Source organism: Physeter macrocephalus, chromosome 4 (genome assembly GCF_002837175.3).
Source record: "Physeter macrocephalus isolate SW-GA chromosome 4, ASM283717v5, whole genome shotgun sequence".
NCBI classification, from domain to species: Eukaryota; Metazoa; Chordata; class Mammalia; order Artiodactyla; family Physeteridae; genus Physeter; species Physeter macrocephalus.
The window spans coordinates 83,744,842-83,770,326 of NC_041217.1; the positions used below are offsets into that span (position 1 = coordinate 83,744,842).

Below are 25,485 nucleotides of genomic sequence, written 5' to 3' on the forward strand. Positions count from 1 at the left end.
CTGTTTGGCATTATGTCTCTTGCTTCCACAGCAGCCTTACTTTTTTTGTTTTTTTGCTCTCTACTTACCTCCCTCCAATCCTCATTACACTTACTTCTTCCTCCACTGTGCCCCCAACGCATTCTTTGGGAAGTGGTAGAACTCAATTTGTTCTTTGCTTTCAGTGCCATTTCCAGGCCAGAGTTTCTCAAATATGCCAGATCCTAAGAATAATCTGGGGTTGCTAGTTCCAAACACATATTTAGAATCTCAGGTTCCATTCCTGGAAATTTCGATTCATTAGGTCTGGAGTGAAGCCTGAGATAAATATCTCCAGTGATTCAATTCCTATGATCAGGCAAGTTTAAGAAACACTGTTTTAAGCTGTATGCCATTTACCAATACTCACATTCCCTTCATTTGACCAGTAGATACTAAGATCCTCTTAGAATTTCATAGAATCATAAACCAAGGGCTTTTGGAGATAATCTTGTCTAACTTCTACCTAGCGCAAATGTTTTTGAAAATCGGTTTTGGATTGATATTTATTCAGGAGCTTGTCTCTTTATAACGTTTCATAAGGCCTCCAGTGGGCCCTCAACGTTGTGTAGGAAACTTCTTTTCTTTGGTCAACTTGCTTGCCTTTTCTTCATGATGATCGTTCAGCCTTTTTATCTGTATACATCTTTTCTGCATTCCCTCCTGTTAGGGTAGAGAAGCTATCTCACCTCCTCCTCAGAAGTTAATCCTTCTTCCTGTGTTCTGGATTCTATCCCTCACCCTGTTTAGGATTTTTAAAAAATTGTCACAAAGTATACATAGCATGAAATTTGCTATTTAACTATTTTAAATTATTCACTGGCGTTAAATAGTTTTGCAGTGTTGTGCAACCATCACGACTATCCATTTCTAGAACTTTTTCATCATCCCAAACAGAAACTCTATACCCATTTGCTTAGGACCTTAACTCACCCCCATCCCATCTTTACCCCTTCCATTCCCATACGAAGAAAATTGTACATGATTTTAAGTGAATTCCTGCTTTATATGTTTCCTTTATTTTTATTAAAAGAATGGTTTTTTTCTCCCCAGAAGTCAGTCTTTATTCTGAATATGAGGTTTATCATTTCTGTATATCTTCTAATAGTTTGCTATGCATGTATGAATGTATAAACTGTATATAACAATTTTGTGTGATTTAACACTTTATAAATAGTATACTGCATGTATCATTCTACAGATTGCTTTGGTTCAACATTGCTTTTGAGAATTATGTTGATACATGTAATTCTAGTTAGTTCATTCATTTTAACCACTATATTTTTTTTGTAGTGTGACTATATCACTTTCTTCTCCTGTTTTTGGACATTTAACATGTTTACAGTTTTGTAATATTACTGTGTTGAAGTAAGAATATATTTAGAGGTCTATCCTTAGACGTATTGATATATCTTGTATATATCCCACGTATCCTATACATGTATATCCTGGGATTTCTATTTGCCTTTTTCTCCTCTTCTGGGATTCCATGACTATTCTGTTGCCTCGTTTCAGTGACTCAAATGAGACCTCACATGTGTGAAAAGACTTTCTTCTACCATTACATTGGATTGGTAGTTCAGATAGGTGTGGAATTCTAGGTTGGAGGTCATTTTTCTGCAGATTTATAAAGGTGTTACTCCACTGTCTTTATTTAAGCTTCTAGTGTTGCTACTGAGAAATCCAGTGTCAAGTTGTCCTGTTTTTTTCTCTCTGGAAGTTTCAAAATCTCTTTCCTATAAAATTTCAAAACACTGAGAATAATGTGTCTTTAGATGGGTCTTTTTTCTGTTTGTTTTTTGATTTTTAATTTATTAAATATTTCAGACATATAAAGAGGGGTAAAGAATAATAACAAACACCTGTGTTCTTACCACCTGGCCCAAGACATAAAGCATCACCAGTGTAGTTGAAAGCTACCTGCAACCTCTGTGATTTTCTCAGATCTCATTGGAATGAGTCTTTTTTAAATTCACTCTGTTGAACGTTTAGGTTTTTTCAACGTGGGAATGCATATCCTTCTGTTTGGATAAATTTTCTATTATTTCTTTGTTAATTTCCTTACCTCAGTTTTCCTGTCTTTTTTTTCTAAAACTTTTGAGTTGGGTGTTGGGCCTCCTGGCTAAACCTTTAATTTTCTTATTGTTCCTTTAATTTTTCTTTGTCTTTTTTATTCTACTTTCTGGGGAGATTTTACTATCTTCTTTTTCTCCTGTTGATTTATTTCGGCTGTAATACTTTGAATTTAAGAGCTTATTCTTATTTTTTGTTTTTTTCATTAAAAAAATAACTTTCCTGTTTTTATTTCATGGATGCAATATCTTCTTTGATCCTTCTGATGATATTAATTATACTTGTTTTGAAATTTTCTTTTATGCTCTAAGGTGTCTCTGTTTCATCACGTTCGTTTTTGCTTGTCTTAATCTTCTGTTTATGTTAGTTATTTTCTTCAAACATCTGGTGATCTGTTTATATTTAAATATGAGTCAGTACAAAACTGATTAGAAACTCTGTGAACAGAGCTAATAGGACTTATCATTTGATGACTGGGTAGGGAATCTGGCCATATCATTGTAGAAAAGCTCCCGATATCAGCATTTAGAGGTCTTTTCTTTGGGGCTTTTAATTTTTACAGCTGAGAATCCACCACATTTTTGCCAGAGGAGCAGAGTAGCTTATATGCTTGTCTGCTAGAATTCTCGGAGCTGAACTATAAAAGTAGGTAGGGGATTTCATCGTTAAAATATATGGAATTTTTTTTTTTTTTAACTTTTTTTTTTTTTTTGTGGTATGCGGGCCTCCCCCTGCTGCGGCCTCTCCCGTTGAGGAGCACAGGCTCCGGACGCGCAGGCCCAGCGGCCATGGCTCACGGGCCCAGCCGCTCCGCGGCATGTGGGATCCTCCCAGACCGGGGCGCGAACCCGGTTCCCCTGCACCGGCAGGCGGACGCGCAACCACTGCGCCACCAGGGAAGCCCTATATGGAATTTTAATTCCCTCTTTTCAGTATACTGGGTCTCTTCCATACTTGTGCCTGGTATTTTTGTTTCTATAGTCTCTGGTTAACTTCCTCCACAAAATAGGTAAGATAAGAAAGAGTATATGAGGGGTATGGGGAAGGTAAGTAAGTGGAGGGGTCTGACTGACTCTTAAACAGATTTCAAACCCATCTCTTTTGTTTTAGTTCTATGCCTGGTTCCCCACCTTCTGTGATACTTAGCCTTTCCATAATTTTGTAGCACGAACTTGCTTTTTGGGCATCTTCTATACTGGTACTCAGTGTTCAAAGTTCTCCGTCTGCTAATTCCCCTGTATGTTTTTTTAACCTTCAAAAGATGTTTTGATAGCTTGTATCTATCATTTTTGCTTCTGTTCTGTTTGAGCTTCTGGAATTTATAGGCTTTCTATTTTACTCTCTCTTGAGTGGGGTTTTGATAAGGAATATAAATAAATCATATGTTCTGTCTGCCTTTTTTTTTTTTTTCTGTCTGCCTTGTTTAACTAGCAGTCTTCTTCACCTTTACCAAACTCTTTGTGTTAGCATTAAAACATCACACAAGAGAAGACATAAATGGAAAGATATAGCACATTCCTGGACTAAGAAGAACCAACATCAAAATGACGATTTCCCCTAAATCATAAATTGAACATAATCCCAATAAAAATACCAATAGTTGTTTTGTTCTGGGACAGTCACCTGACTTGGAAGTTTATATGAAAAAATAGACAAGAACAGCCAGGAAAACTTTGAAAAAGAAAAACAATGATGGAGCAGTGCCCTATCAGATACCAATACATTCTAAAGATTTAATTATTAAATAAGTGTATACTAATTTATGAACATTGTTCAGTGAAGCAGAAAAGTCCAGAAATAGACGCAAATACATATAGGCATGTGATATATAAAAATGATAGCATCTCAAATCATTGGTGGCAAGAGAAGGTAGTGTTGGGACATCAGGATATCTAAAATTTATCTTAGTATTCATATCACTGTATACTGCAGTAAATTCCAAATGGGATCAAAGATTTAAATGTAGAAAATGGAGACATAAATATAAGAAAACATGAAAGAATTCTTTTATAACTTTGAAGTGGCAAAGGTCTTTCTAACTATGACCAAAACAAAAACAAAAATCACTGTAAACAAGGTCAAAAGACAAATTCATGTCACCGACAGAGAATTAACCTTCCTAAACTATAAAGAGCTCTAGAAATAGATAAGAGAAATACTAGCAACACAGTATAAAAATAAGCAAGCGTTGTAAATGGACATTTCACAGAAAAAGAAATACAAATGGCCCTTTAATCCTCTTATCTGAAAAGATATACAACTTCATTCCTAAGAAAATGAAATTAAAACTACTAAGATGCCAGTTTTTATTTATTTGTAAAACTGCAAAAATTTTATAACATCTGTTAATGGGGTTATGGGGCAATACATACTTTCTTATATTGCTGGTGAAAGTTTATACAACCTATGGAGGATTGCTCAGTCTTTCCATCTTAATTCTTCCTTGATCCTATTTCCCCCTCTAACTACAAACTCTTCTTACTTTCACAGCCAAACTTCTTGAAAGAATTGTCTACTCTTGCTGTCTCCATTTCCTCATATCTCCACATAAGTTTGGTTTCTGCCCTCATAATTTCTCTGAAACATCTCTTGCTAAGGTCGCCAGTGGGCATTTTATATCTTCATCTTACTAGAAGTCTCAGCAGCATTTTGACCCAATTCCTCCCGAGGTATTTTCTTACTTTGACTTTCATGATACTGTGTTCTCTTGGTTTTCTTCGAACCTCTCTGACCACTTAACAACTCCTTTACGTTGTTTTTTGTCAACTTTTCTTTCCTTTTTTTTTTTTAATTTGGAGCTTTCCAAGACCCCTGTTCTTTGGACTCCATATTTTCTCTAGTCAGGTCTCTTTTAATACTAAAGTTCCAATTACTGACAATGACTAGGATTTGTATCCTCAGTACCTATCTCTTCTGATTTCAGCAAATTACCACAAACATAGTACCTTAAGACAACAAAAATTTAGTCTCTTACAGTTCTGAAGGCTCTGAAGGAGAATCTTTTTGTTTGTTTGCTTGTTTTTTTGTTCTGTGGGGTTTTTGTTTGTTTGTTTTGTGCCCCCCGCCCCTTCTAGTGGCCATCTGTATTTCCTGGCTTGCGGTCCCTTCCTCCATCTTCAAAGTGCATCAATCCAATCTCAGCTTCTATCACCAAGTCACCTTCTCTCTGTGGTGAAATCTCCCTCTGCTTCCTTGTGACAACTGTGATTACGTTTGGGCTCACCTGGATAACCCAGGATATCTTGCCATCTCCAAATTCTTAATTTATTCACAGCTGAAAAGTCCTTTTGCCATATAAGATAACAGTCACAGGTTCTAGGGATTAAGACCTGTATATCTTTGGGAACCGTTATTTTGCCTACTACACACTTCAAGCTCATTATGTCCCAAACTGAAGATATCACCTCCCCACCCAAACTTGGTCCTCTCCTCCAGTAGCAAGAGTGCTTTCTCTATGTGGTTGCAAAGGGCAGAACCTGCAAGACATCCTTGACACTCCTTTCTCTTCGCTATCTATATCTAACTTTCTCCAAGTCCTTACAATTTTATCTTATGGTTATTTTTCAAATCTTTAAAAAATGAACTCCACTGATATTAGCTTAGTTGGTTGTTTCTTATTTGGAATATTACAGAAACCTCCTAACTAGTCATTTCTCTTTCAGTGTCCTGTTGAGAAAACAAAACCAAAACCAAACCCCAAGCCCCCCGCCCCCCTAAAAAAACAAAGGCAAATCTATTAACTTTCCTTTTACTACTTTAGATCCTTCAGTGATTCCCCCAATTCTTAATGGGGTCTTCAAGGCTTTCCATAATCCAGCCACAGCTTGTTTCTCCAGTCTCATCTTCGTTTTTCTCTTTTGTTTTCTGTGTTTAGCATCATTAGCTTTTTTCTAGACCCTGGAAAGGGTGATGCTTAAGGGATTTTATTTCCGTTAAACTTGTTCTACAGATTTTAATTCAGTGTTACTTTGAGGAACAGTTTATCCCCTAGATCAGCATCCCATGTTCTCTTTTATAGTGTCCTACAAGTGCCTGAAGACTTGTCACAGCTTTTAATTAAATATTTGTTTAGTATATGCCTCTCTCTACTAGACTGTAAATTTCCAGGGTCCAAGGATGGGTCTGGTTTGCTTTATTTGTGTTTAGGACAGTGTCTGCCTATAATATACAGTAAACATTAAATGAATGATACTGGCTTTCCTGTAATTCTTGTTCTTTATTTAAGGCTATATAAGTCTACTCTTCTGTGATAAGCTTCCAAGTATTTGAAGATTATTGTGTCCCCACTTTAATCATTTCATATACTTTTGAAATATTTTTAATTTCATCACTCTTCCTCCAATCTGTATGGTTTCCACGTCGCTAATCATCTTGATTGTTCTCTTTCGGGAGTGCTCTTGTAATAGACTTTTTTTTAATTTAGCCCAGAGCAGGAGATGATGCTCCAGATGGCATCTGTGCAATACAGAGTATTGCCTCCCTTAGTACAAAGTATACAAGATATAGGCTAAACCACCGTAACAAAGAGATCGCACATACAGTAGCTAGGACAAAATAAGTTTCTTTCTCAAGTAACAAGCCCAGAGGTAAGCAGCTCTGTTCCATGATGTCATCTAGGATTCTCCTTTCCTTCTATCTTTAAGTTTTGCCACTTCCTTTGGTGTTGTCATGTGCATGGTTGAACTTGGCCCTCAGAGGAGAGAAAGAGGAAATGGAGAGCAAGCCACTTACTTACATATGCTCTAGAAATTGCATATGTGACTTGTGCTAACATCTCATTGTCCAGAACTTAGTCACAGACCACACTTAGCTTCCAAGCAGCTATATGCCCAAGGAGTTCTGTTACTTAAAAAAAAAAGGGGGGGGGATTAGAATAGATACTGGGGGATAATTAGTAATTTGCTTGTTTGGCATTAGTGTCACACAGTTAGTACATGTTGAATTTCTGGCCATAAATGTTGTCCATCTTCTAACTTGTGCTGTTAGTTTTTTAAATACATCACAAACATTAACATTTGTTAAATTATTTTATACAAGTGATAGATACTGTTAATCAGCTTTACTATTATTACCTTTTTTTTGGCCACAATTGAATGGCTGATTATTTCTAGACTCAGCAAACATAAATTCAGCAATTTCTCCTCTTCAGGTTTACTTTCTCTTTCCAAATAGGAAAGGATGCTTTATATTTATTCATGTCACGTTAATTATCCTAGGTGTTTGCATTTTTACGTTGTCTTCGAGTTCAGTGCTATTGAATTTAGTGGTACTTAAATTAGGTAATCTTGGAGTACTGTATAAAATGTTAATTCAGTCTAACTTTGTGTGCAGAATTTAAAGTAATGTGAATTCCTTCAAATTAATCATTAAGAGTTGTATAGTCTCAAAGCTAGTAGGCCACATAAGTTGGTGAAAACTACCACATGGCAGTGTACTTCTTCAAGATTGGTCTCTTAAGTTATGTGAGATTTAAATTGTGACACATCTTTAGGACATTTACCACATAGCTTGAAAGCCTTTGTTGGAAGGAATTTCTGATAATTGGGAATAGTTGGGGGAGGTATTTGGAGGAGACTGGTATTTCTTTTATTAGCCCTGAAAGCATACTATTCCTAGAACTTGTACTAAAGTTAAATTCTGCTTTAGTTGTTTTAGGGTGCTTGGCTTAGAAAGGTTAGAATAATGCTTACTTAGAAAAGCTTCCTTATCTCTATATCCCATAATCATTCTCTTTCCCAGACTGCCTCCCCTGGCTTTTATAACAGCATGATGATCATACAAACGAATGGAAGGTAATTCATACAAATATATGCAAGGTGTAATTCTGGCCTCGGCGGTTGCTGTTTAAGGATCACCTAAGGAGATTTTTGGGGAAAGATTTGTAAGGAATTAAGAAATCTCTGCTATTTGATAACAAGATCTCAGACCTTTTTTGATGTGTGTGTATATGTGTGGGATGACATTAAATTGTCTATGGAAAAAAAAAAACGGATGATTCTGAAAATGCCGCTAAAAAACTAGCACTAAGGAACTGTGTAAGAAATACTAGACGGTCATTTATGCTTTCTGTTGAGGCAAAAGAGGTGGTATTTGAAACAGTAAGAAGTGATTCTTAAAAAAAATTTTTTTTTGACTGTTCAGTAGAAACCCACCATTTAAAAGTATAATTATATGTTAGGCTTTTCAACCTAATCTGCATCTTACCTGAGGTAGAAAATGCTAGGTTACTGATCCAAGGTGGAAATCCTGGTTAGAATCCAGCGTTTTTAGTCTCATCATCTGTATGCACAGGATCTGTCTCTACATTTGAGAAATATTCATTTCGAATTGGAGGTAGGAATATTAAGAACATACATGAAAATGACTAGCAGAATAATATCAGCTTGTATTGAATCAATTGGTAGATTCTGTTTGAAAGTTAGGATTTTCTAGGCCTCAAATTTGTATAGAATATGCCCTAAGTTTACTAGAGTTGATACAGAGAAAATGTCTATGCTTGCAGGTAACATTAGATTATGAAGGGAGATGAGGGAGGCTTTCAGAAGAAAAATCTTGAACTGATCTTTGAAAGTTAAGATTTAGGTTGACGAAAAGAGGACATTCCAAGAAGGGCAGATTCAAGAGAAAAATCACTACAGATAGATACAAGTATGGCATAAGTTGGTTAGAGAAAAATATCAGCCTGCCTAGGGTGGAGGATTTTATATGGAAGTACTGGGAGATTGGATTTAATAACAGTCAACCTGGTATCTGGCCTGATGTGAAGGCTTTCAAGCTAGGGAGTACAAAATGAATATGAAAGATTAATTTGACAATAGTCTTTTTTTTTTTCCCCTGCCCTGTCAGTTTTAACTGTTTATTTACTGATTTTTTTTCCTAATAAAGATCACTTTAAAGTGTTTACAAAGTTCAAAAATCATCATTCTCAGAGAAGTTTATCTTAATGTTTTCAGTATTTCCTTGAGACGTTGGACCATGGACTAACTTTCACCGTGAAATTTCTGTTTATGGTTCATATATCAATGTATTTGTCAGTGTGCTAGGGTGCCTTTCTGTAACTATTGACTTTATCCAAGGTACTGACCGTTGAATTCTTAGTATGTAGAAGAAAATAGCAACATTGGAAACAATACCCTATCCTGATTCTTATGTTATGGTGTACTTCAGTCCTTTCTCCCTCCTCTTTCATTTTATCTCAGGTCAACAGGACATACTGCTGTGGCACCTACCGAGCAGGTCCTATGCGGCAGATAAGTCTTGTTGGAGCAGTAGATGAAGAAGTTGGTGATTATTTCCCAGAGTTCCTTGATATGTTAGAAGAATCACCATTTCTGAAAGTGAGTGTTTTTCAGGTTATTAAAGTTCTGATCATTACTTAAATGGACACTTTCCATTAAAAAGTTTTAAGCTAATCTTATCTATTAAAATTTTTTTATCCAATGTTTTGAGTAGAAATGTTTAGAAAATTATTGGTGTAAAATACTTAACTTCAATTATTCTTTTTTACATATAAATTACTGTCTAATACATTTTTTTCTTCATACACACACACAAAATAACCTCCTTAGAGCTTTCTTTTGGGTGTGAGGGGTTAACTTGTAAATAGTCTAAAAATTTTTTTAACGTGACTTATTCTTCTGACTTCCAGATGACTTTGCCCTGGGGTACACTTTCTAGCCTTCGACTCCAGTGTAGGTCCCAGAGTGATGATGGGCCTATCATGTGGGTAAGGCCAGGAGAGCAGATGATCCCTACAGCAGATATGCCAAAGTCACCCTTCAAAAGACGACGGTAAACATTTATTTTTCTCAAATAAGCAGAAGCACTTTTTTTTTAGTTGGTTGCTTATAGAGATGATTGAGACTTGAGCACAGTTTCAAAACCATTTTTCTAAATTATTTGAAGAGCTATCTTAAGTAAATCTTCCAGCCGTCAGTTCCTTAGTCCAGTGAACTCATTATACAGTTACCAGAGTGAGGCATCCTTCCAAAAAACAAATTTAATTTTCACTTCTTTTCTTAAAACCTGGGTCCTAACTGCCTGTAAGATAAAGGTCTAAACTCCTTTGTGGGGTTTACAAGGATCTTTTCTAATCTGGCCCTGACAGTATCTCTTCTAGGTGTATCTGCTTTTAGTCTGCTCCAGTTATACTGAATTCAGTTTCCAAACCATGGTCTTTCACAACTCTGTGCTTTTGCACTGCTCTTTTTACTTGGAATGGCATCCCCTCCTCCATCTTCCTCTCTACCTGGCAAACTCTTAACGAATTTTCAAAACTTAACTTGGATGTCACTTCCTTTGTGAAGCTTTTCTTTGTTCCATTAGACTTAGTCTTTCTCTTCTCTGTGCTCACACATTCTGTTCATAATGATCTGTTTACATGTTTTTGGTTTTTACTATAAATTTTAACCTTTTTGAGGACAGTCTAATTCTTCTCTGTCTTCATTAACATAGCAAGTGATCAGTATTTACTGAATGAAACCAATGATGTATTCTCCTACAGCAATTCATATTGGCCTAACATTGTTTGAGACAAAATTTATTTTGTTTAAAACAAGTGTAGATTAACTTATTCTAGGACTATGAAAAAATCTTATTTAATGGGACTGAAAATTAGCAACTCAAAAAATAGCAACTCAAAATAAGTACCCAAAAGTGAGTTTTAATGGACTAGGCTAGACCTTACCTTAAAGCTCATAGGAGAATAATACTAGAGCTAAGTGTGGAATAACCTTAGGTACTTGAGATAGAAAATACTTCGTAAAAACTATTTATGAATGCAAGGTGGTGGCATGGTAGAACATGGCAGTAAACCAAAACTTCTGTACATTGCTAGACCATAGCAGTTTTTGTACATCATAATGGTGAATCTTGATATTCTAAATTCTTAAGTATTGTATACATTTTTTATTTTATAATCCTTCCCAAAAGGAAATGACCATTGTTTGTTTCCTGATTATTATAAACTTAAAAAAAAAAACATAATAGAAAAAAGTAAAAAGGCAAAAAATATCTATAATCCCACCCATTTAGGCACATTAATCTTTCAAATTTTGGTCCATATATACTCATAAATTTTCTTTTTACACAGATTAACTCATTCTTTACATGATGTTTACTTTAAAACTTGTTTTTTTTTCCCCCTTTAGGTTTACATGTTATATTAAGATGCAGCCATATCATCATTTCTAAATGACTATGTAGTTTTGACTGTATGGTTGTATCAAGATTTATTTAACCAATTCTTTCTTTTTAAAATAAATTTATTTTATTTATTTATTTTTGGCTGTTTTGGGTCTTCATTGCTGCATGTGGGCTTTCTCTAGTTGCAGCAAGCGGGGGCTACTCTTCTTTGAGGTGCACGGGCTTCTCATTGTGGTGGCTTCTCGTTGCGGAGCATGGGCTCTAGGCATGCAGGCTTCAGTAGTTGTGGTGCGCGGTCTCTAGAGCGCGGGCTCAGTAGTTGTGGCGCAGGGCTTAGTTGCTCTGTGGCATGTGGGATCTTCCCGGACCAGGGCTCAAACCCGTGTCCCCACGGGCCTAGCCACTCTGCGGTATGTGGGATCTTCCCGGACCAGGGCACGAACCCGTATCCCCTGCATTGGCAGGCGGACTCTCAACCACTGCGCCACCAGGGAAGCCCCCCCTTTTTTTTTTTTTTTTTTTTTTTTTTTTTTTTTGGCAGGCGGATTCTTAACCACTGTGCCACCAGGGAAGCCCTAACCAACTCTTTATTAGTGTAAATTGTTTCCATTTTTTTCAATATAAATGGTATTTTGACAGACATGACAGTGGTGTGCTGGAGCCAGTTTGTACTAGTTTACAGGGCATTATTAGCCTCACAATGCCACATTGAGTGAGGTCACATTAGTAGCTTGAAATTGGCTATTTATACCACACAAATCAGCATATCAGCTACAAATGAGCCATCTCCCCCGCTAAAGCCACTTGTTAAACATGTATGGCACATCATTGATTGTGGCCAGCCGGGTGGTTGGTTGATAGGTAGGTAGGTAGATAATATCTTTGTGCATGTGCATGTTTATTTTCTTAGTGGAAATTACTAAAGGCTCAAAGTATATATACATTTCTAATTGACTTCCAGAAATGTACCAATTTATATTCCCACCCGTATAGTAAAATAGTACCCTTTCCCCCATACTCTCCACTAACATTCTCTTTAACTTTGTTGATCTGATTGGACAAAAATGTGTTAATGTGTTATTCTAATTTGTTTTTCTTTGAGGCGTTTGTATTTCTTCTTTTGTGATTACCTCTTAATTTTCTTTACTCATATTTCTATTGGGATGTTTTTCGTTTGTAAAAATCCCTATGTATTGTAACTATTAACTTTTTTTCTTATGTTACAGGTTTTTCTCATTTTTTTCTTTTAGCTTATGTTTTTACTTTACTCATAATTTTTTTCAGTTTCTTTTTTCTTTACTCACAGAGAGTTTTATCTGTATGTTGTCAGATCTGTCTTTTCCTCTGAGGTTTCTTTTTTAGTGGCAAACTTAGAAAGGCCTTCCTCATTTAGTGTTATAAAATACTCACCTACATTTTCTCCTAGTACATCTGTGATTTCAGTATTTACATATTTTATCTACCTGGTATTGATTTCAGTATAGAGGGAGAAGTTTAACATTCTTTCCAAGTAATTAGGTGGTTGTAGCAACATCATTTGTTTAATAATTTATTATTTCTCAACTAATCTGAGGTGCTATCAAATTTTATTTCTATTGGGATTAAATATTCTTAAGAGGGGCATTCAAAAGCACTTTGAATTAGAGTGAATACATCAGAACTTAAAAAGTAATGTCATCTTTTTGTGTTAATGAGAATGCCCTGTTGCTGAAAATGATGGAATTAATGTGAGAAGCTGTCTAGTTATCCAGGGCACTGCTAATGAAGATGATCTTTAAATTTATGAACTCTGGAGTTAAAGAAATATATGCACAGAGTTTTAAAACATCAAACAGTATAGTAGGGTTTATAATGAAAAATCCTGGCCACCTTTCTCTCCAGAAGCAAACACCTTTTTACCAGAGGCAAAAACAATTTCTGTTTTTAATGCCTTTTAAAATTTTGTTTTGTTTTAAGGGTTTGACAGGAAATTTGTCAGTTTCTTGGTATAATAGATAGGGATTTCTTCCCTTTATGGGTTCTCCAAATAGTTAAATGAGCCTTACTTTATCCTCTTCCTCTCCCTTCTACTTTTTGTCAGCTGTGCTTATACATTGTTGAGGCTAATTCATATTCTGCTTTAATACCATAATTAGGCTTTATATGCTTTGTCAATAGATGTATTCTAATATTTGAAAGCCAACAAATGGCATTTAAAATATTATGGGTAGGTAAGTTTATTGCAGATCCATCTAGTAGGCTAATATTCATATTCTAAGGTTCCAATGGTTTGTTATCACTCAAAGGAATAATATACAAAAGGATCTTTCTTTTCTGTATTTCACCTAGATACTGAAAATCATGCCACTTTTTAGCTTGGTTCATATTTGGATCATGCTGATTTTTTTTTTTAATTCTGTTTTTCCTGTAGTTTCCTTTTTTTTTTCAATATAAATTTATTTATTTATTTTTGGCTACATTGGGTCTTCGTTGCTGCACGCGGGCTTTCTCTAGTTTGCGGCAAGTGGGGGCTACTCTTCGTTGCAGTGTGCGGGCTTCTCATTGCAGTGGCTTCTCTTGTTGTAGGGCATAGGCTCTAGGGACGCGGGCTTCAGTAGCTGTGGCATGCGGGCTCAGTAGTTGTGGCTCGCAGGCTCTAGAGTGCAGGCTCAGTAGTTGTGGCACACGGGCTTAGTTGCTCCGCGGCATGTGGGTTCTTCCCAGACCAGAGCTTGAACCCATGTCCCCTGCATTGGCAGGCGGATTCTTAACCACTGTGCCACCAGGGAAGTCCTTCCTGTAGTTTCTGATTGCCTTTTTTTGAGGTGATACCATACACTTCTCTTGACTATATCCCTGATTATCTTCAATTCTGTTTATTGCTTAAGATACATTACTTTTTTCTAGAATCACACTGACCTTCTCCTCTATGACTTTGGCTATTGTTTTTTTGGCTGTTGCTTTTTTATATAGCCTCTTTTTTGGGAAGAATATTGGTAGTTACATTGCATTCTTTGCTTTTATCATACCCTCAAGAATGCAGAATTTCAATCGTACTGTCTGCTCTAACTCATCACTTTTTACCTGGAAATCTTTTGGAGCTCTGTGTTTTCTTACTTCAGTGTGAAAAGCTTATTTCACAGTTATCTACCATTTGATGTTTTTTCTGCCTTAACCTGTGGTTGTCTTCTTCCTGGGTTTATTTCTTTTCCTTGCTTGACCACATACTCAATTTATATTCTACGAAAAGGAAGGTATTGAGTCATCATATGTCTGAAAATATCTTTTTCTGTCGTTAAATATGATTGATAGTTTAGCTGTAGTCCAGAGGATGTATTTTCTCTTAGGATTTTTTTAGCATTGCCCCAGTGTCTTCTGGTATCTAATATTGTTTATGAGAAGTCTTAATGCCAGTGTAATTATTCTTCTTTTGTAAGTAACCTATTTTCTTTTCCTCTCTGGAAGCTTAATTTCATAATGATACGTCTTTGGGCTTTTAATTCTTATTTTTTAATCCTTTTTGTTGTTTGGTGGGTACCTTAAACTGAAAGATTCATTTCTCCTTTCATTTCTGGGAATTTTTCTTGCTTAGTTGCTTCAGTAATCTCTTCATTTTCACTATTATTTCTTTCTGAAACTACTGTCTGCTGAATAATAGATCCCTCAGTTTGATTATCCTCGTATTTCTTATTATCGTTTTGCTTTCAGTTTTGGGACATTAACTTGACTTTTGTCTTCTGACAAAATCCTTACATTTCAGCATTGCATATTTTGGTCTTTGTCAGGCGCTGTAGGCTGTTTTCACATATCTGGTGATTCTTGGTTGACCTGTTTGAATTTAGGAACACAGCATTGGGCTTACTGGGCATTCTATTTATATTTCAGTGAGGCTTGTCAATAGATAGGTTTCACTTCAGAGTTAACAGGCATAGAAGTGGGCATTAAAGGTTATGTCCAAATACCAGAGGATTACGTTAGTTCTATTCATATGGTAAGTTCAATGTGTTTAGAGAAGAACATGCAGGATTTTTTTGGCTGAAAGTTTATCAGGAGGCTTTTGGTTACAAGCAACAAAATTGATTCAGACTGGTTCATAAAATAAAATGTTATCCTGTATTTCAAGAAGTTCAGAGGGGTTGACTCTAGGCACCATATAGTCAAATGGCTGAGTGCTATCATCAAGGAAACAGATCTTTTCCTTTTCTCTCCTCTGTCATTCTCTTTCCTAGGCTTTGTATTTACAGTGGCTTCCATTATGGTTGCTGGATGGCTATAGCAGTTCTAGGTATCACATCTGGATCTGGTTATATCTAAAAGAAGAGATTGTCCTTTACTTCTTTTTTAGGAGCCAGGAAGCTTCGCAGAATTCTTAGCAGATTTCCTCTCATATTGCTAGCCAGAATCGATCAGTTCATGCTCATTCCTAAATCATTCACTGGCAAGGGGAATGAGCTTAGTGTAATTTGCCAGAACTCATCAGGATCCACCTCTGGAGCTTGTGAATGAGGTTCCATATAGGGTAGGAGCAGATACCTAATAAAAATCAGAGTTCTTTCAGAGAAATTAAGATGAGAGATGGATGCTGGTGGGTCACCCACAGTCTTCTGCATGAGGGCAAATTCCTGACTGTCCAAATTTCTCCCACTAGGGTGGCATGTGACAGGTTTATGTGCAGATTTCACTTTATTTGCTCCCTTCTCAACCTTACTTCCTTTCTGTCCGTTATCATCATACTAGCCTCTTTAGCTACCATTCCCTTCTTGTATAGTCTAGGCCTGTGGCTTTCTCTGCTCAGTTTCATTAGTCCAAGACACTTTTAATCATTTTTCATCTTCCAGAAATGTGTTGCTCTTGTTCATTCACTAATGCATTTCCTTTGTTGCTTCATATTCATATTATATTTGAGCACATAAAAAAGCAGAAGATAATATAATAAACTCCCATGTATTCAGTATCAACAGTTATCAATTCATAGCCAGTTCTGTTTCACCTATACTCCCATCCATTCTCCCACTATTCTCCCCCACCCCTACCACATTAGTTTGAAGCCTTTTACTTCTCTTTTAACGTGGAAGGAGATCATGTAATTGCTCAGGTTGCCATCTTGAATTAAGTCTAGTAGAATGCTTTGAGACTTAAAAATGACTCAGGGTAAAGAGACATACAGCCTTGAACTCTGAGTTGTATTTTCTGTTGCTAGACAACTAAATTTTATATATTCAAACACTACAATTGTGCCAAATCAAAGATACAGCTTCTATATTATTGTGACATACTGAGAGAGGAAGGTAATCACACTCAGCATTACACTGTAGCGTGTTAAATGCTGATGATCGAAATCATTGAACCCTTTTCAGCCCTCATCTTATTTAAAATTTGGTATTTTAGTAGACTTTTTGCCTTACTGCTGTTAATACTTTTTTTCCCCTCTTTGCTTCAAAACCAAATCAACTACAGATCAATGAATGAAATTAAAAATCTCCAGTACCTACCTCGGACCAGTGAACCCCGTGAAGTCCTCTTTGAAGATAGGACAAGAGCTCATGCTGATCATGTAGGTCAGGGGTTTGACTGGCAGAGTACGGCTGCTGTTGGGGTTTTGAAAGCTGTACAGTTTGGTGAATGGTAAGTTAATGGAACTCAACTGCAAGGTTGGTTAATGTTGTCTTAAGAAAATGTGGATTCAATTTGAAAGGTTGGGGACAGTTTTTAAAAAATTATGGTAAAATGCACATAAAATTAAAATCTTAACTATTTTTAAGTGTACAGTTCAGTAATGTTAAGTATATTCATTCATGTTGTTGTGAAACAGATGTCTAGAACTTTCTCATCTTGCAAAACTGTAACTCTGTACCCATTAATCAATAACTCCCTTTTCTTCTCTCCCCCAGTTCCTGGTAAACATCATTCTACTTTCTGTTTCTGAATTTGACTACTTTAAATACCTCATATAAGTGGAATCAAACAGTTGTTGTCTTTTTGTGATTGACTTATTTCAGTTAGCATGATATCCTCAAGGTTCATCCATATTGTACCATGTGTCATAATTTCCTTACTTTTTAAGGCTGAATAGTATTCCATTATATGTATATGCCACATTTTATTTGTCTATTTATCTGTCAGTGGACACTTGGGTTGCTTCCACCTTTTGGCTGCTATGAACAAATATCTCTTCGTGTCCGTGCTTTCATTCTTCTGGGTATATACCCAGAAGTGGAATTGCTAGATCATATGGTAATTTGTTTTTTAATTTGGGGAGGAACTGCTATACTGTTTTTCATAGAGGTTGTACCCTTTTACACTCAGTTGGGGCCCAGTTTAAACAAGGCTCAGAACATATTTAAAAACTGTATTTTACTTTGTTTTTTGTTTTTATGCCTTCAGGGCCTTCAGTATTACTGTAGAGTTTGATCTGATGTTAGAGTTTGATTGAATTATAGTTCATTCACAGGTTAAGTATTTCAAGTTAAAGATCATTCAGCTTTTTTCCCCTCTCTACTTTGAAAGCTGGAAGGTGTGACAATTGTGTGGCTGACATGTATTCTGTCCATTTCTTTCCATCCTGATAATGACATTATAGGGTGGCATGGAGATGGTGGGGCAAAGTGGTTAGAGGATTCAAATGCATCTAGTTTAGAATAAAACTGTTTTTAGTCATCGATGTTTTAGTTTTATAACAACTAATTTTAATTTTGAAAAAAAATGCTTTGTGTTTTATTTTTTTTTTAATTTACTAAAGAAACAAATGTATACTTTGTCCTTAGGAGTTATGCATCTATTTCTTTGCTAGTATAGCAGTTCCAGGAACGGGAAGATTGAAATTTGTCATCATTTTCCATTATGAGATGCTTGTTTCTGAAGCTTAATTTTGTTAATCTTAGGAGTGACCAACCTCGCATAACCAAAGATGTGATTTGTTTTCATGCTGAGGATTTTACTGATGTTGTACAGAGACTTCAGTTGGACCTTCATGAACCTCCAGTTTCCCAGGTAATAACTTTTGCTTTTTTATTACTCTTTGAGTGAGATTTTGGAAATAAGTATCCATACCTATTTAATTTTGCATTTTATCTTATAGTTGGATACATGGGATAGTGAACTTAATTTTATTACTATTAAAGGCTGTTTGTGGAGGGTGTTGAAAATCATTAAAACGGAGCTTCCCAAGCAGAATGCTTAAGATACTTCAGTCTTTGGGATGCCAGGTGGGCCTGGGATGGCTAGAGGGCCCAGGATAACTCAGTTCTGGCCAGCTGGTCTCAGCTGTTAACCCCATTGCCCTGCGTGTCCTCACCTGCAGAAGGTTGAAAGACACTGAAGGAGCAGACAAATGTTGCCCTTATGTGGGTCAAAGAATATTGATATTTAGTTGCATTTTGAAATACTTATTTAAATGATTCCCTAGGCCATCCTAATTTTAACCTGTACTTTGTTACTAGAAATGTAGTAAAATACGAGGAAAAATGTGTCTCAAGAATTGTAGGAAATTTTAGAAAGTTGTATATCATACAGTGTTGTTTAGCTTTAATTTGATCCTACTGTTTTCCTGTGCTAATTATAATATTTTATTGACTACATCTTTACATATTTTACTTTAAAATCTCATGCAACTTTTTTCCTCTCTTCAGTGTGTGCAGTGGGTGGATGAAGCGAAACTAAACCAAATGAGGCGGGAAGGCATTCGTTATGCTAGAATTCAGCTGTGTGACAATGATATCTACTTCATCCCTAGAAATGTCATTCATCAGTTCAAAACAGTGTCAGCAGTGTGCAGCTTAGCCTGGCATATAAGGCTTAAACAGTACCACCCTGTTGTGGAAGCCTCTCAAAACACAGAAAGCAGTTCTAACGTGGACTGTGATGTAACTGGAAAGAGAGAATTAGAAGTTGACTCCCAGTGTGTGAGAATAAAAACTGAATCTGAGGAAACATGCACAGAGATGCAACTTTTGACAACTGCTTCATCGTCCTTCCCACCTTCATCTGAACTTAATCTACAGCAAGATCAGATGACTCAGCCTATTCCAGTTTTAAAGGTGGAAAGTAGACTGGACTCTGACCAGCAACACAATCTACAGGAACATTCAAGCACTCCTGTGTGATATGTACATATTCAAACACATTTTTTAACTTTTTTAAATTTTGATGTGAAGTTATAGTTTTATAACTGGCTTAAGTTAAGTTTTATTGGAGAAATCTTGCCTATAATTCTATAAAGAGAAATGACATTCCACAAATGTCAAGCATATCTTTTTTACACAGATTATGCAAAGTTAAGAGTTGTATCTTATCCCGTTAGTACAGTATGTAATAGTGGGTCTGCTGCTACTTTCTGTTTTAAGGTGTGAGGTAACAATTCAATCTCTTCTTCAAATCAAAATGAGAATTCTCTGGAATAACAGATTCTTATTTGGTAAATAATTCACTTCCTTTAATTTTATCTTGCCTTGTCTCTTGCCATATTTGCTGTTTTTATGATAGAAGATCAGATTTATGGTTTATTACTTGTGCTTTTATGGCACAGATTCAATTTCTACAGTAAAAATGGCATAGGTCGCAGGAAAGAATTCCTGCATCTTGTACATGGGCAAGTCAGTTATTTAGTTCCAACCGTAAAGAACAGATAGTTTCTAAGGAATTCAGTGGCTCTCTGACTTCTTAACAAAAGAGAAAGCACAGCACTTTCTGATCCAAACTGTCTTTTTTTGTATCTGTTATTTAAAGCCCAGTGGATATTTCAATTAAAAATATCTAAAGATGAATAGTCCTTGGTCATTCATTCTCCATGGTTCATTAATCTCTTCTAGAATACATGGTAACTGTGGAAGATATTTTGGGTAAAATAGATAATGTTGACATGATACTCTGTTGTTCTGCTTCCTAGCATCCTCACATCCTGTGTGGATACTTTTTGCTTCCTAAACTGATCACGAGTATCAAACTTAGAGAATGATAACTATCTTTCAGATGAGGCTGCCATATTTTGTGCATGAAACTTAGGAAAAAACTATTTTTGTCACTTGGAATCAACCTCTTCATCATAAAGATCTGTTGAGATACTTCAGTTCACAGTTTCAACTGGTGAATACCTGGGTTTATTTATTATTACTCTGTGTTGCTACTGTCTAATAAAGAATATGGCACTAGACTTCATCCTAGAGTTTCAGGTAGCCTAATCCTTATTAGTGCCTGAGTATTTAACCATTTTTTTTCGAACAGGCACAGTTCATATAGCTAGTGTAGTCTTAACTTTCTATTATTTTAGAATGTTAATGGGATACACATTTCACTTTCTCTTAGTTAATAATACAATAGGCCTTTTGTTTGTTAAAGGAAGAGTACTCCCCACACCTAAGACCAGATTCTTGTATCTACCTGGTTATAGTGCAATTTGGAGATTTTTTTTTCCTGGAGGTTGAGATTTGGAATATTTACATTAACATAGGCAAAAAAAGATGCTGCTTTATTATGTCTGTCACCATGAAAACTTAGCTGCATCTTTTGAAATATCAAATATGAATTTTCTCTAAAATATTCTGAAATAGGTTAAATCTTATATAAATATTACTTTGTGCAATATTGTTGTGTAGTTAAATGCATATTAGCAAAGTATAGAGGTCACTGTGTAAACCGATAGAAAAGTAACCATCAGCAAATACTGCAGTGATTAGTTAGAATCTGTATTATTCCTTATATATATGTATATGTATGTATTCTCTGTTAAAAAGGATGAAGACAAATAGAGAAACATTTCAATGTAAACCATTTATGAATTGGAAGTGATGTTGGTTTTAGTTATCTTTGTAAATAAGGTAATTAGAATGGTATGAACAGTAATGTGATTATTGCAGGGGTGTTTTAAAATCTTGGGTATAAATTTTAGGGTAAATTCTGGTTTATCAAGGCTAGTTTTTAAGGGACCTGCCTTTGAGGGTGTTTTTTGTTATTTTGTTATTGTAGGGGGAAGGGGTTAATCACAAAGTATGTGGGTTTGGGTTATTTCTTATTTTTGTTTTTCTGTCCAGAAGAATTTCATAGAGCTTTACCAGGCTGTGCAAAGTAAAATTCTTCTCAGGCAACATTTGCTTTTTAAAATAATCATGAAGAACAAGGTTGTTAAAGCAAAAACTTTAAATTTTTTTTCTTGTCTTCCAAGATCCGATTTCCCCATCTCCCACTTGCCATCCAGCAGATGCCATCTGTCATCTAAGCTGGTCATTGCTAATAAACAAGGAGACTGTCTCCTGACAGCCATCACTGTGTATAATCACTCAGGAACCAGCGGATCTGCAAAGACCTACAATCAAAAGCAAATCCCCATTTTCTTTTTATAAAACATTCTACCCTCAACTCCAATATAACATATTAAAAGAGTATAAAAATGTTTAAAATCATGTACTAATAAATTCATTGTATGTTAGAATTGCAATAGAACTGAGAGAGAAACATTTAGCTAGTAATGTATCTGGAAACTGAATGTCTTATGTGAGTATTAGATTTTAATAGCATGCTTTAAAGACTGATGAATATAAAAGCGCAAGTTTTGAGTTTCTTCTTTAAAGCTGTATCCTAGTTTAGTGATACAAATGATAGCAACTTTTCTAAAATCATTAAATTATTTGGTTTGGTGGAGTGAGGCATGGAACAATCTGGCGTCTTCTGACTTGTAAAGTAGTGATGGCAGTGAAGTTGTAACTGAAATGTAAGCTGATCTTCCTTTTTTGGTATGTTACCTGTTGTGCCAGCTCTTTGAGATTACTTGCAGAATGTGGCTATAAGTTTTAGTATTTTGTGGAGCAGAGGGATATTTTTAAAATGTGCTTATGGAAAGGACCCAGTAAATGAGTAAACTTAGTAACTAGAATGATTTTATGGTATTCACTAATCAGGAGAAAAGTCTTCCCCCTGCCCCAGAAGTCATTCTATAATTACCAAGATACACTAGGAGTAGGATTATGATTCAAAGAAGTATCCCAAATTCATAAAGCAATAATAATAAAAACTACATATTTCTTTCCCTTCCAAAGTTTTTAACTCTTTAAAAATGAATTCCTAGGCTTAATTGTACTTTTAATTTGCTAATTTAGTACTTAGAATTTGTTTCACTGGTACTTTATTATTTTGAATTTAAAGACTTTTGAAAGGTGCCCTTTCCCCTTAGAGATAGTTGGAATAACAGTAGACTAATATTAATTAAAAGCTCTTGTAGGGGGAAAAAGGGGCTTATCATATAAAATTATTTACTAAACCGTAGGAAAAGGTGTCTTGCATCAGTCTTAATAGGCATAAAGTTCATGCTTAATGACTGGAGAAACTTTTGCTTATTGCCTTTCCCTCTATAAATATTGTCTAGAATGAAAGCTAATTTAGGAACAAGATACCAAAATTCAAAAAACCCCTTAGTGCATGTATTCTTGATTATTATTAGTTCATTATTAGATCATTTATTTTCATCTGTATTTGCCATTAAAAATTTATTTGCATTTATCTTTAAAATAATTGAGTTTGTGTCTTTCTGATAAATCTGTTTTATCATTGCTACAAGTTTTAAAAAAAAACCTTTCACTAGTACATGCCAGAGGTTCATATTTCTGCTAAGTATTATTTTTTAAAAAACAGGTTGTAGCTATATTTATTGGTCATGCAGTAAGTAGAGGAAATGTACAAGACAGATGTTTTTCTTTAGCACAGAAGGGACCTATCCTCATCCTGAAAGTTTGTTGCTTTAAAAGCAAGTATCTCTCCATAAATATTATGGCCTTCCATTTTCTTCATACATCTTTTAGGATTCACTTGTGCATGTAGTTGAGACCACTGTCTCTTAATATAGCACTTTTCAATTCTCTCTAAAGAAATACTTATGTACTACTTCTATCACATGTTGTAAATTTTCATGTAATAGTGTTTTCTGTGACTAAACTCCATTTTGATTGGCAGCTAAGACTTTTTTTCCTGTGGCTTTAATTTATCTAAGAGGTCTTTGCATATAGATGAAATGTATAATTTGCCTGGCGGACTATTTGCGTTTTGTGGCCTTAGTTTATTGACAATGAGTGTTTTAAAAAGGTTTTTAATGAATAGTCTTAAATCTAAATTTGTGTGAATAATAATCCTTTTAACACAGTGCTTTTTTGTAGCTGTCTAAGTGTGTTAAATTGTTAAGCTATTTCTTTGTAAAATAGGACAATGGAATGCATAGTTTTTTTTTTCCTGTAAAGTATTTTTTTAATAAACAAAGTCTGATTTGTCCTTTACTGATGTTTCATGACAATATGAATAGCACGTGTGAATTCTAGCTACCTGGAACCTGTTTTTAAAGTATTTGTCCCTCCCTTCTCTGTCCCCTATTATTTTGTACTATTAGAGATTACAAAATTAGAAAATCTTGACTTTCCTAAAGAAAGTTCATAGATACTGGGGGAAAATTTCATCCATATTGAGAGGCAGTTAGTTTGGGGGAAGAAGAAAAACTATGCTTGGCATTTGTGGCAGTTAACGCCTCTTGCTGCATAAGTTGATTTATCCCTATGAGAATCTTAAATTTTTGTTCTGGGGATGTCGATATTTTTGAAAGTACATGCATGCAGTGTTAGTTAATGAAGGTGGTTTATAGACGTTTCAGATATCATTGATGTATTAAGTGACATAACTCACTAGATTTTTTCCTCATCAGTTTTTGTGTGAACTCTTTAATTGAGGTACCTGTCCTAAGCACTGATAGCTCTTGTTTATGATTAGGAAAGGAAGAGGGAGGGAACGAATGTTTTTGAGTAACTGTTGAGGGCCGGGCACTTTTTATGAGGGTAGCTCATTTAATCCTCACAGCCTTGAGTAGGAAGGTAACAATACAATCTCCATAATACAGGTGAGAAAACAGGCTTGTTAGGTTGAATAAATTACCCGAAATCACATAGTTTGTTAGTGGGAGCAGGGATTTGAATGCAGTTCTGGGTTCAAAGCCCACGGTTTGCTCAGTGAGAGCCTTACCTGATTTCAGTTCTTCCAGGAACTCCCCCCAAAGCCTCTTTGTGTGCTAAGCAATGAAGTAAAATGTTTAATTAGTGTTATTTACATCTTAAAGCAAATATTTAGATATACAAAAAATGACTTTTTCATTTTTCCAGTGTTGTGTGTGTGTGTGTGTGTGTGTGTGTGTGTGTGTTTTAAAGTCAGCCATTTGTGTTGAAGCCAAACAATTGTCATGTTCAGCTCTAAGAATGGGAAAAGCTGTCAAGAAGCAAAAGCAGAAAGGAAACCACTGCCAATGTGTGGAATATAAAAATCAAGCCTGGGTGAAATAATTTTAAATTAGTTCTATGGGAGTTACTTTTAGTCGATTTTCCTCATTGGTAAAACGGGGATAATAACTTCCACCTTATGTCGATTTGATAGATAATCAAAAATAATGATGTAAAACATTTAGAACTGCACTTAGGCTTTCTGCAGTGGTCTAATCATTATCTCATTAGCTTTAACTGACCCAAATGCTACAATGCTGGGCAAGCAAGGTCAATGCTTCAAGTGAGGTGAGAATGGCCGTTAGGGGTCAGTGTTCCATTAATGGCCAAAAACATATATAGAGGAGGAAAGAGGCTTAAAACCTTCTTAGTGTATCTTTAAATATTCATTTGAGGTCGCAACCGTTCCTTTCTCCTGACCTCCATCAGCCTGCTTGAATTTTTAACCTAGAAACAGTTCTCACCGCCGCTACCTTCCCCTACCCTAATTTGGGAAAGTGTCCTGGAACTGCCCCCCAAGCCTTGGCCCTCTTCTTCCTTTACCCTTGAGCACCCAGAAAGCTTAAGTCCCAGAGCTGCTGAGGGACGGGAGAGGAAAGGAATTAATAAGCCGCAGCCTGCCAGGACTTTCGTCCCAGCACAGCATAAATTCATGAAAACATTCGTTCATTCAGCAAAGGTTGAGAACCTGTGTGCCAGGCTCCTGCCGGCCCTAGTCTCTGACCTCATGGAGCCCCCAGCCCATTGAGGAAGACCGATAGGACATAATGAAGCACAAAGAAACAGAAAACACAAGGAAAGATAAGCGTTACAAAGAAATGAACGGGGAACTATTGGAATATCTGGACCGATCTCCTTTAGATGAAGGGCTGGGAAAGTCATTTGTGAGAAAGTGACCTGAAAGGTGATCTGGGGGAGCTGCTCTTGGCCTTGATCTCCATGTAGCTCCCCAGCCCCTTGGTCCCGAAGCCTGGCGGAGGCTCGGCGGGAAGGCCCCGGGCCGGGGGCGGAGCCAACTTCACAGCGAAACACG

The 25,485-nt window shown here is 35.9% G+C and overlaps 1 protein-coding gene and 1 long non-coding RNA gene across 4 annotated transcripts in view; one reads left to right on the top strand and one right to left on the bottom strand.

Annotated features, from left to right (window-relative positions):
- The window catches only part of RSBN1 (round spermatid basic protein 1), a 43,417-nt gene extending 20,005 nt beyond the window's left edge, over nt 1–23,412 (top strand). For both annotated transcript variants that reach the window (XM_007108796.3, XM_028488980.1), the window contains 6 exons: nt 9,291–9,428; nt 9,740–9,882; nt 16,672–16,839; nt 18,096–18,204; nt 18,843–19,319; nt 21,371–23,412. In XM_007108796.3, the coding sequence (XP_007108858.1) occupies nt 9,291–9,428; nt 9,740–9,882; nt 16,672–16,839; nt 18,096–18,204; nt 18,843–19,316 (1,032 nt within the window). In that variant the 3' untranslated portion in view covers nt 19,317–19,319; nt 21,371–23,412. The remainder of the gene's footprint in view (nt 1–9,290; nt 9,429–9,739; nt 9,883–16,671; nt 16,840–18,095; nt 18,205–18,842; nt 19,320–21,370) is intronic.
- LOC114486200 (uncharacterized) lies at nt 6,297–25,467 on the bottom strand. Of its 2 annotated transcripts, none has more exons than XR_003679535.1 (4): nt 25,350–25,467; nt 24,202–24,247; nt 9,321–9,422; nt 6,297–6,781 (listed from the first exon to the last, which is right to left on the bottom strand). It is a non-coding gene; the product is annotated as an uncharacterized lncRNA (long non-coding RNA). The 2 variants fall into 2 exon arrangements; XR_003679536.1 differs by lacking the exon at nt 6,297–6,781 and adding an exon at nt 8,301–8,391.
- Between the last annotated feature and the right edge of the window lie 18 nt (nt 25,468–25,485).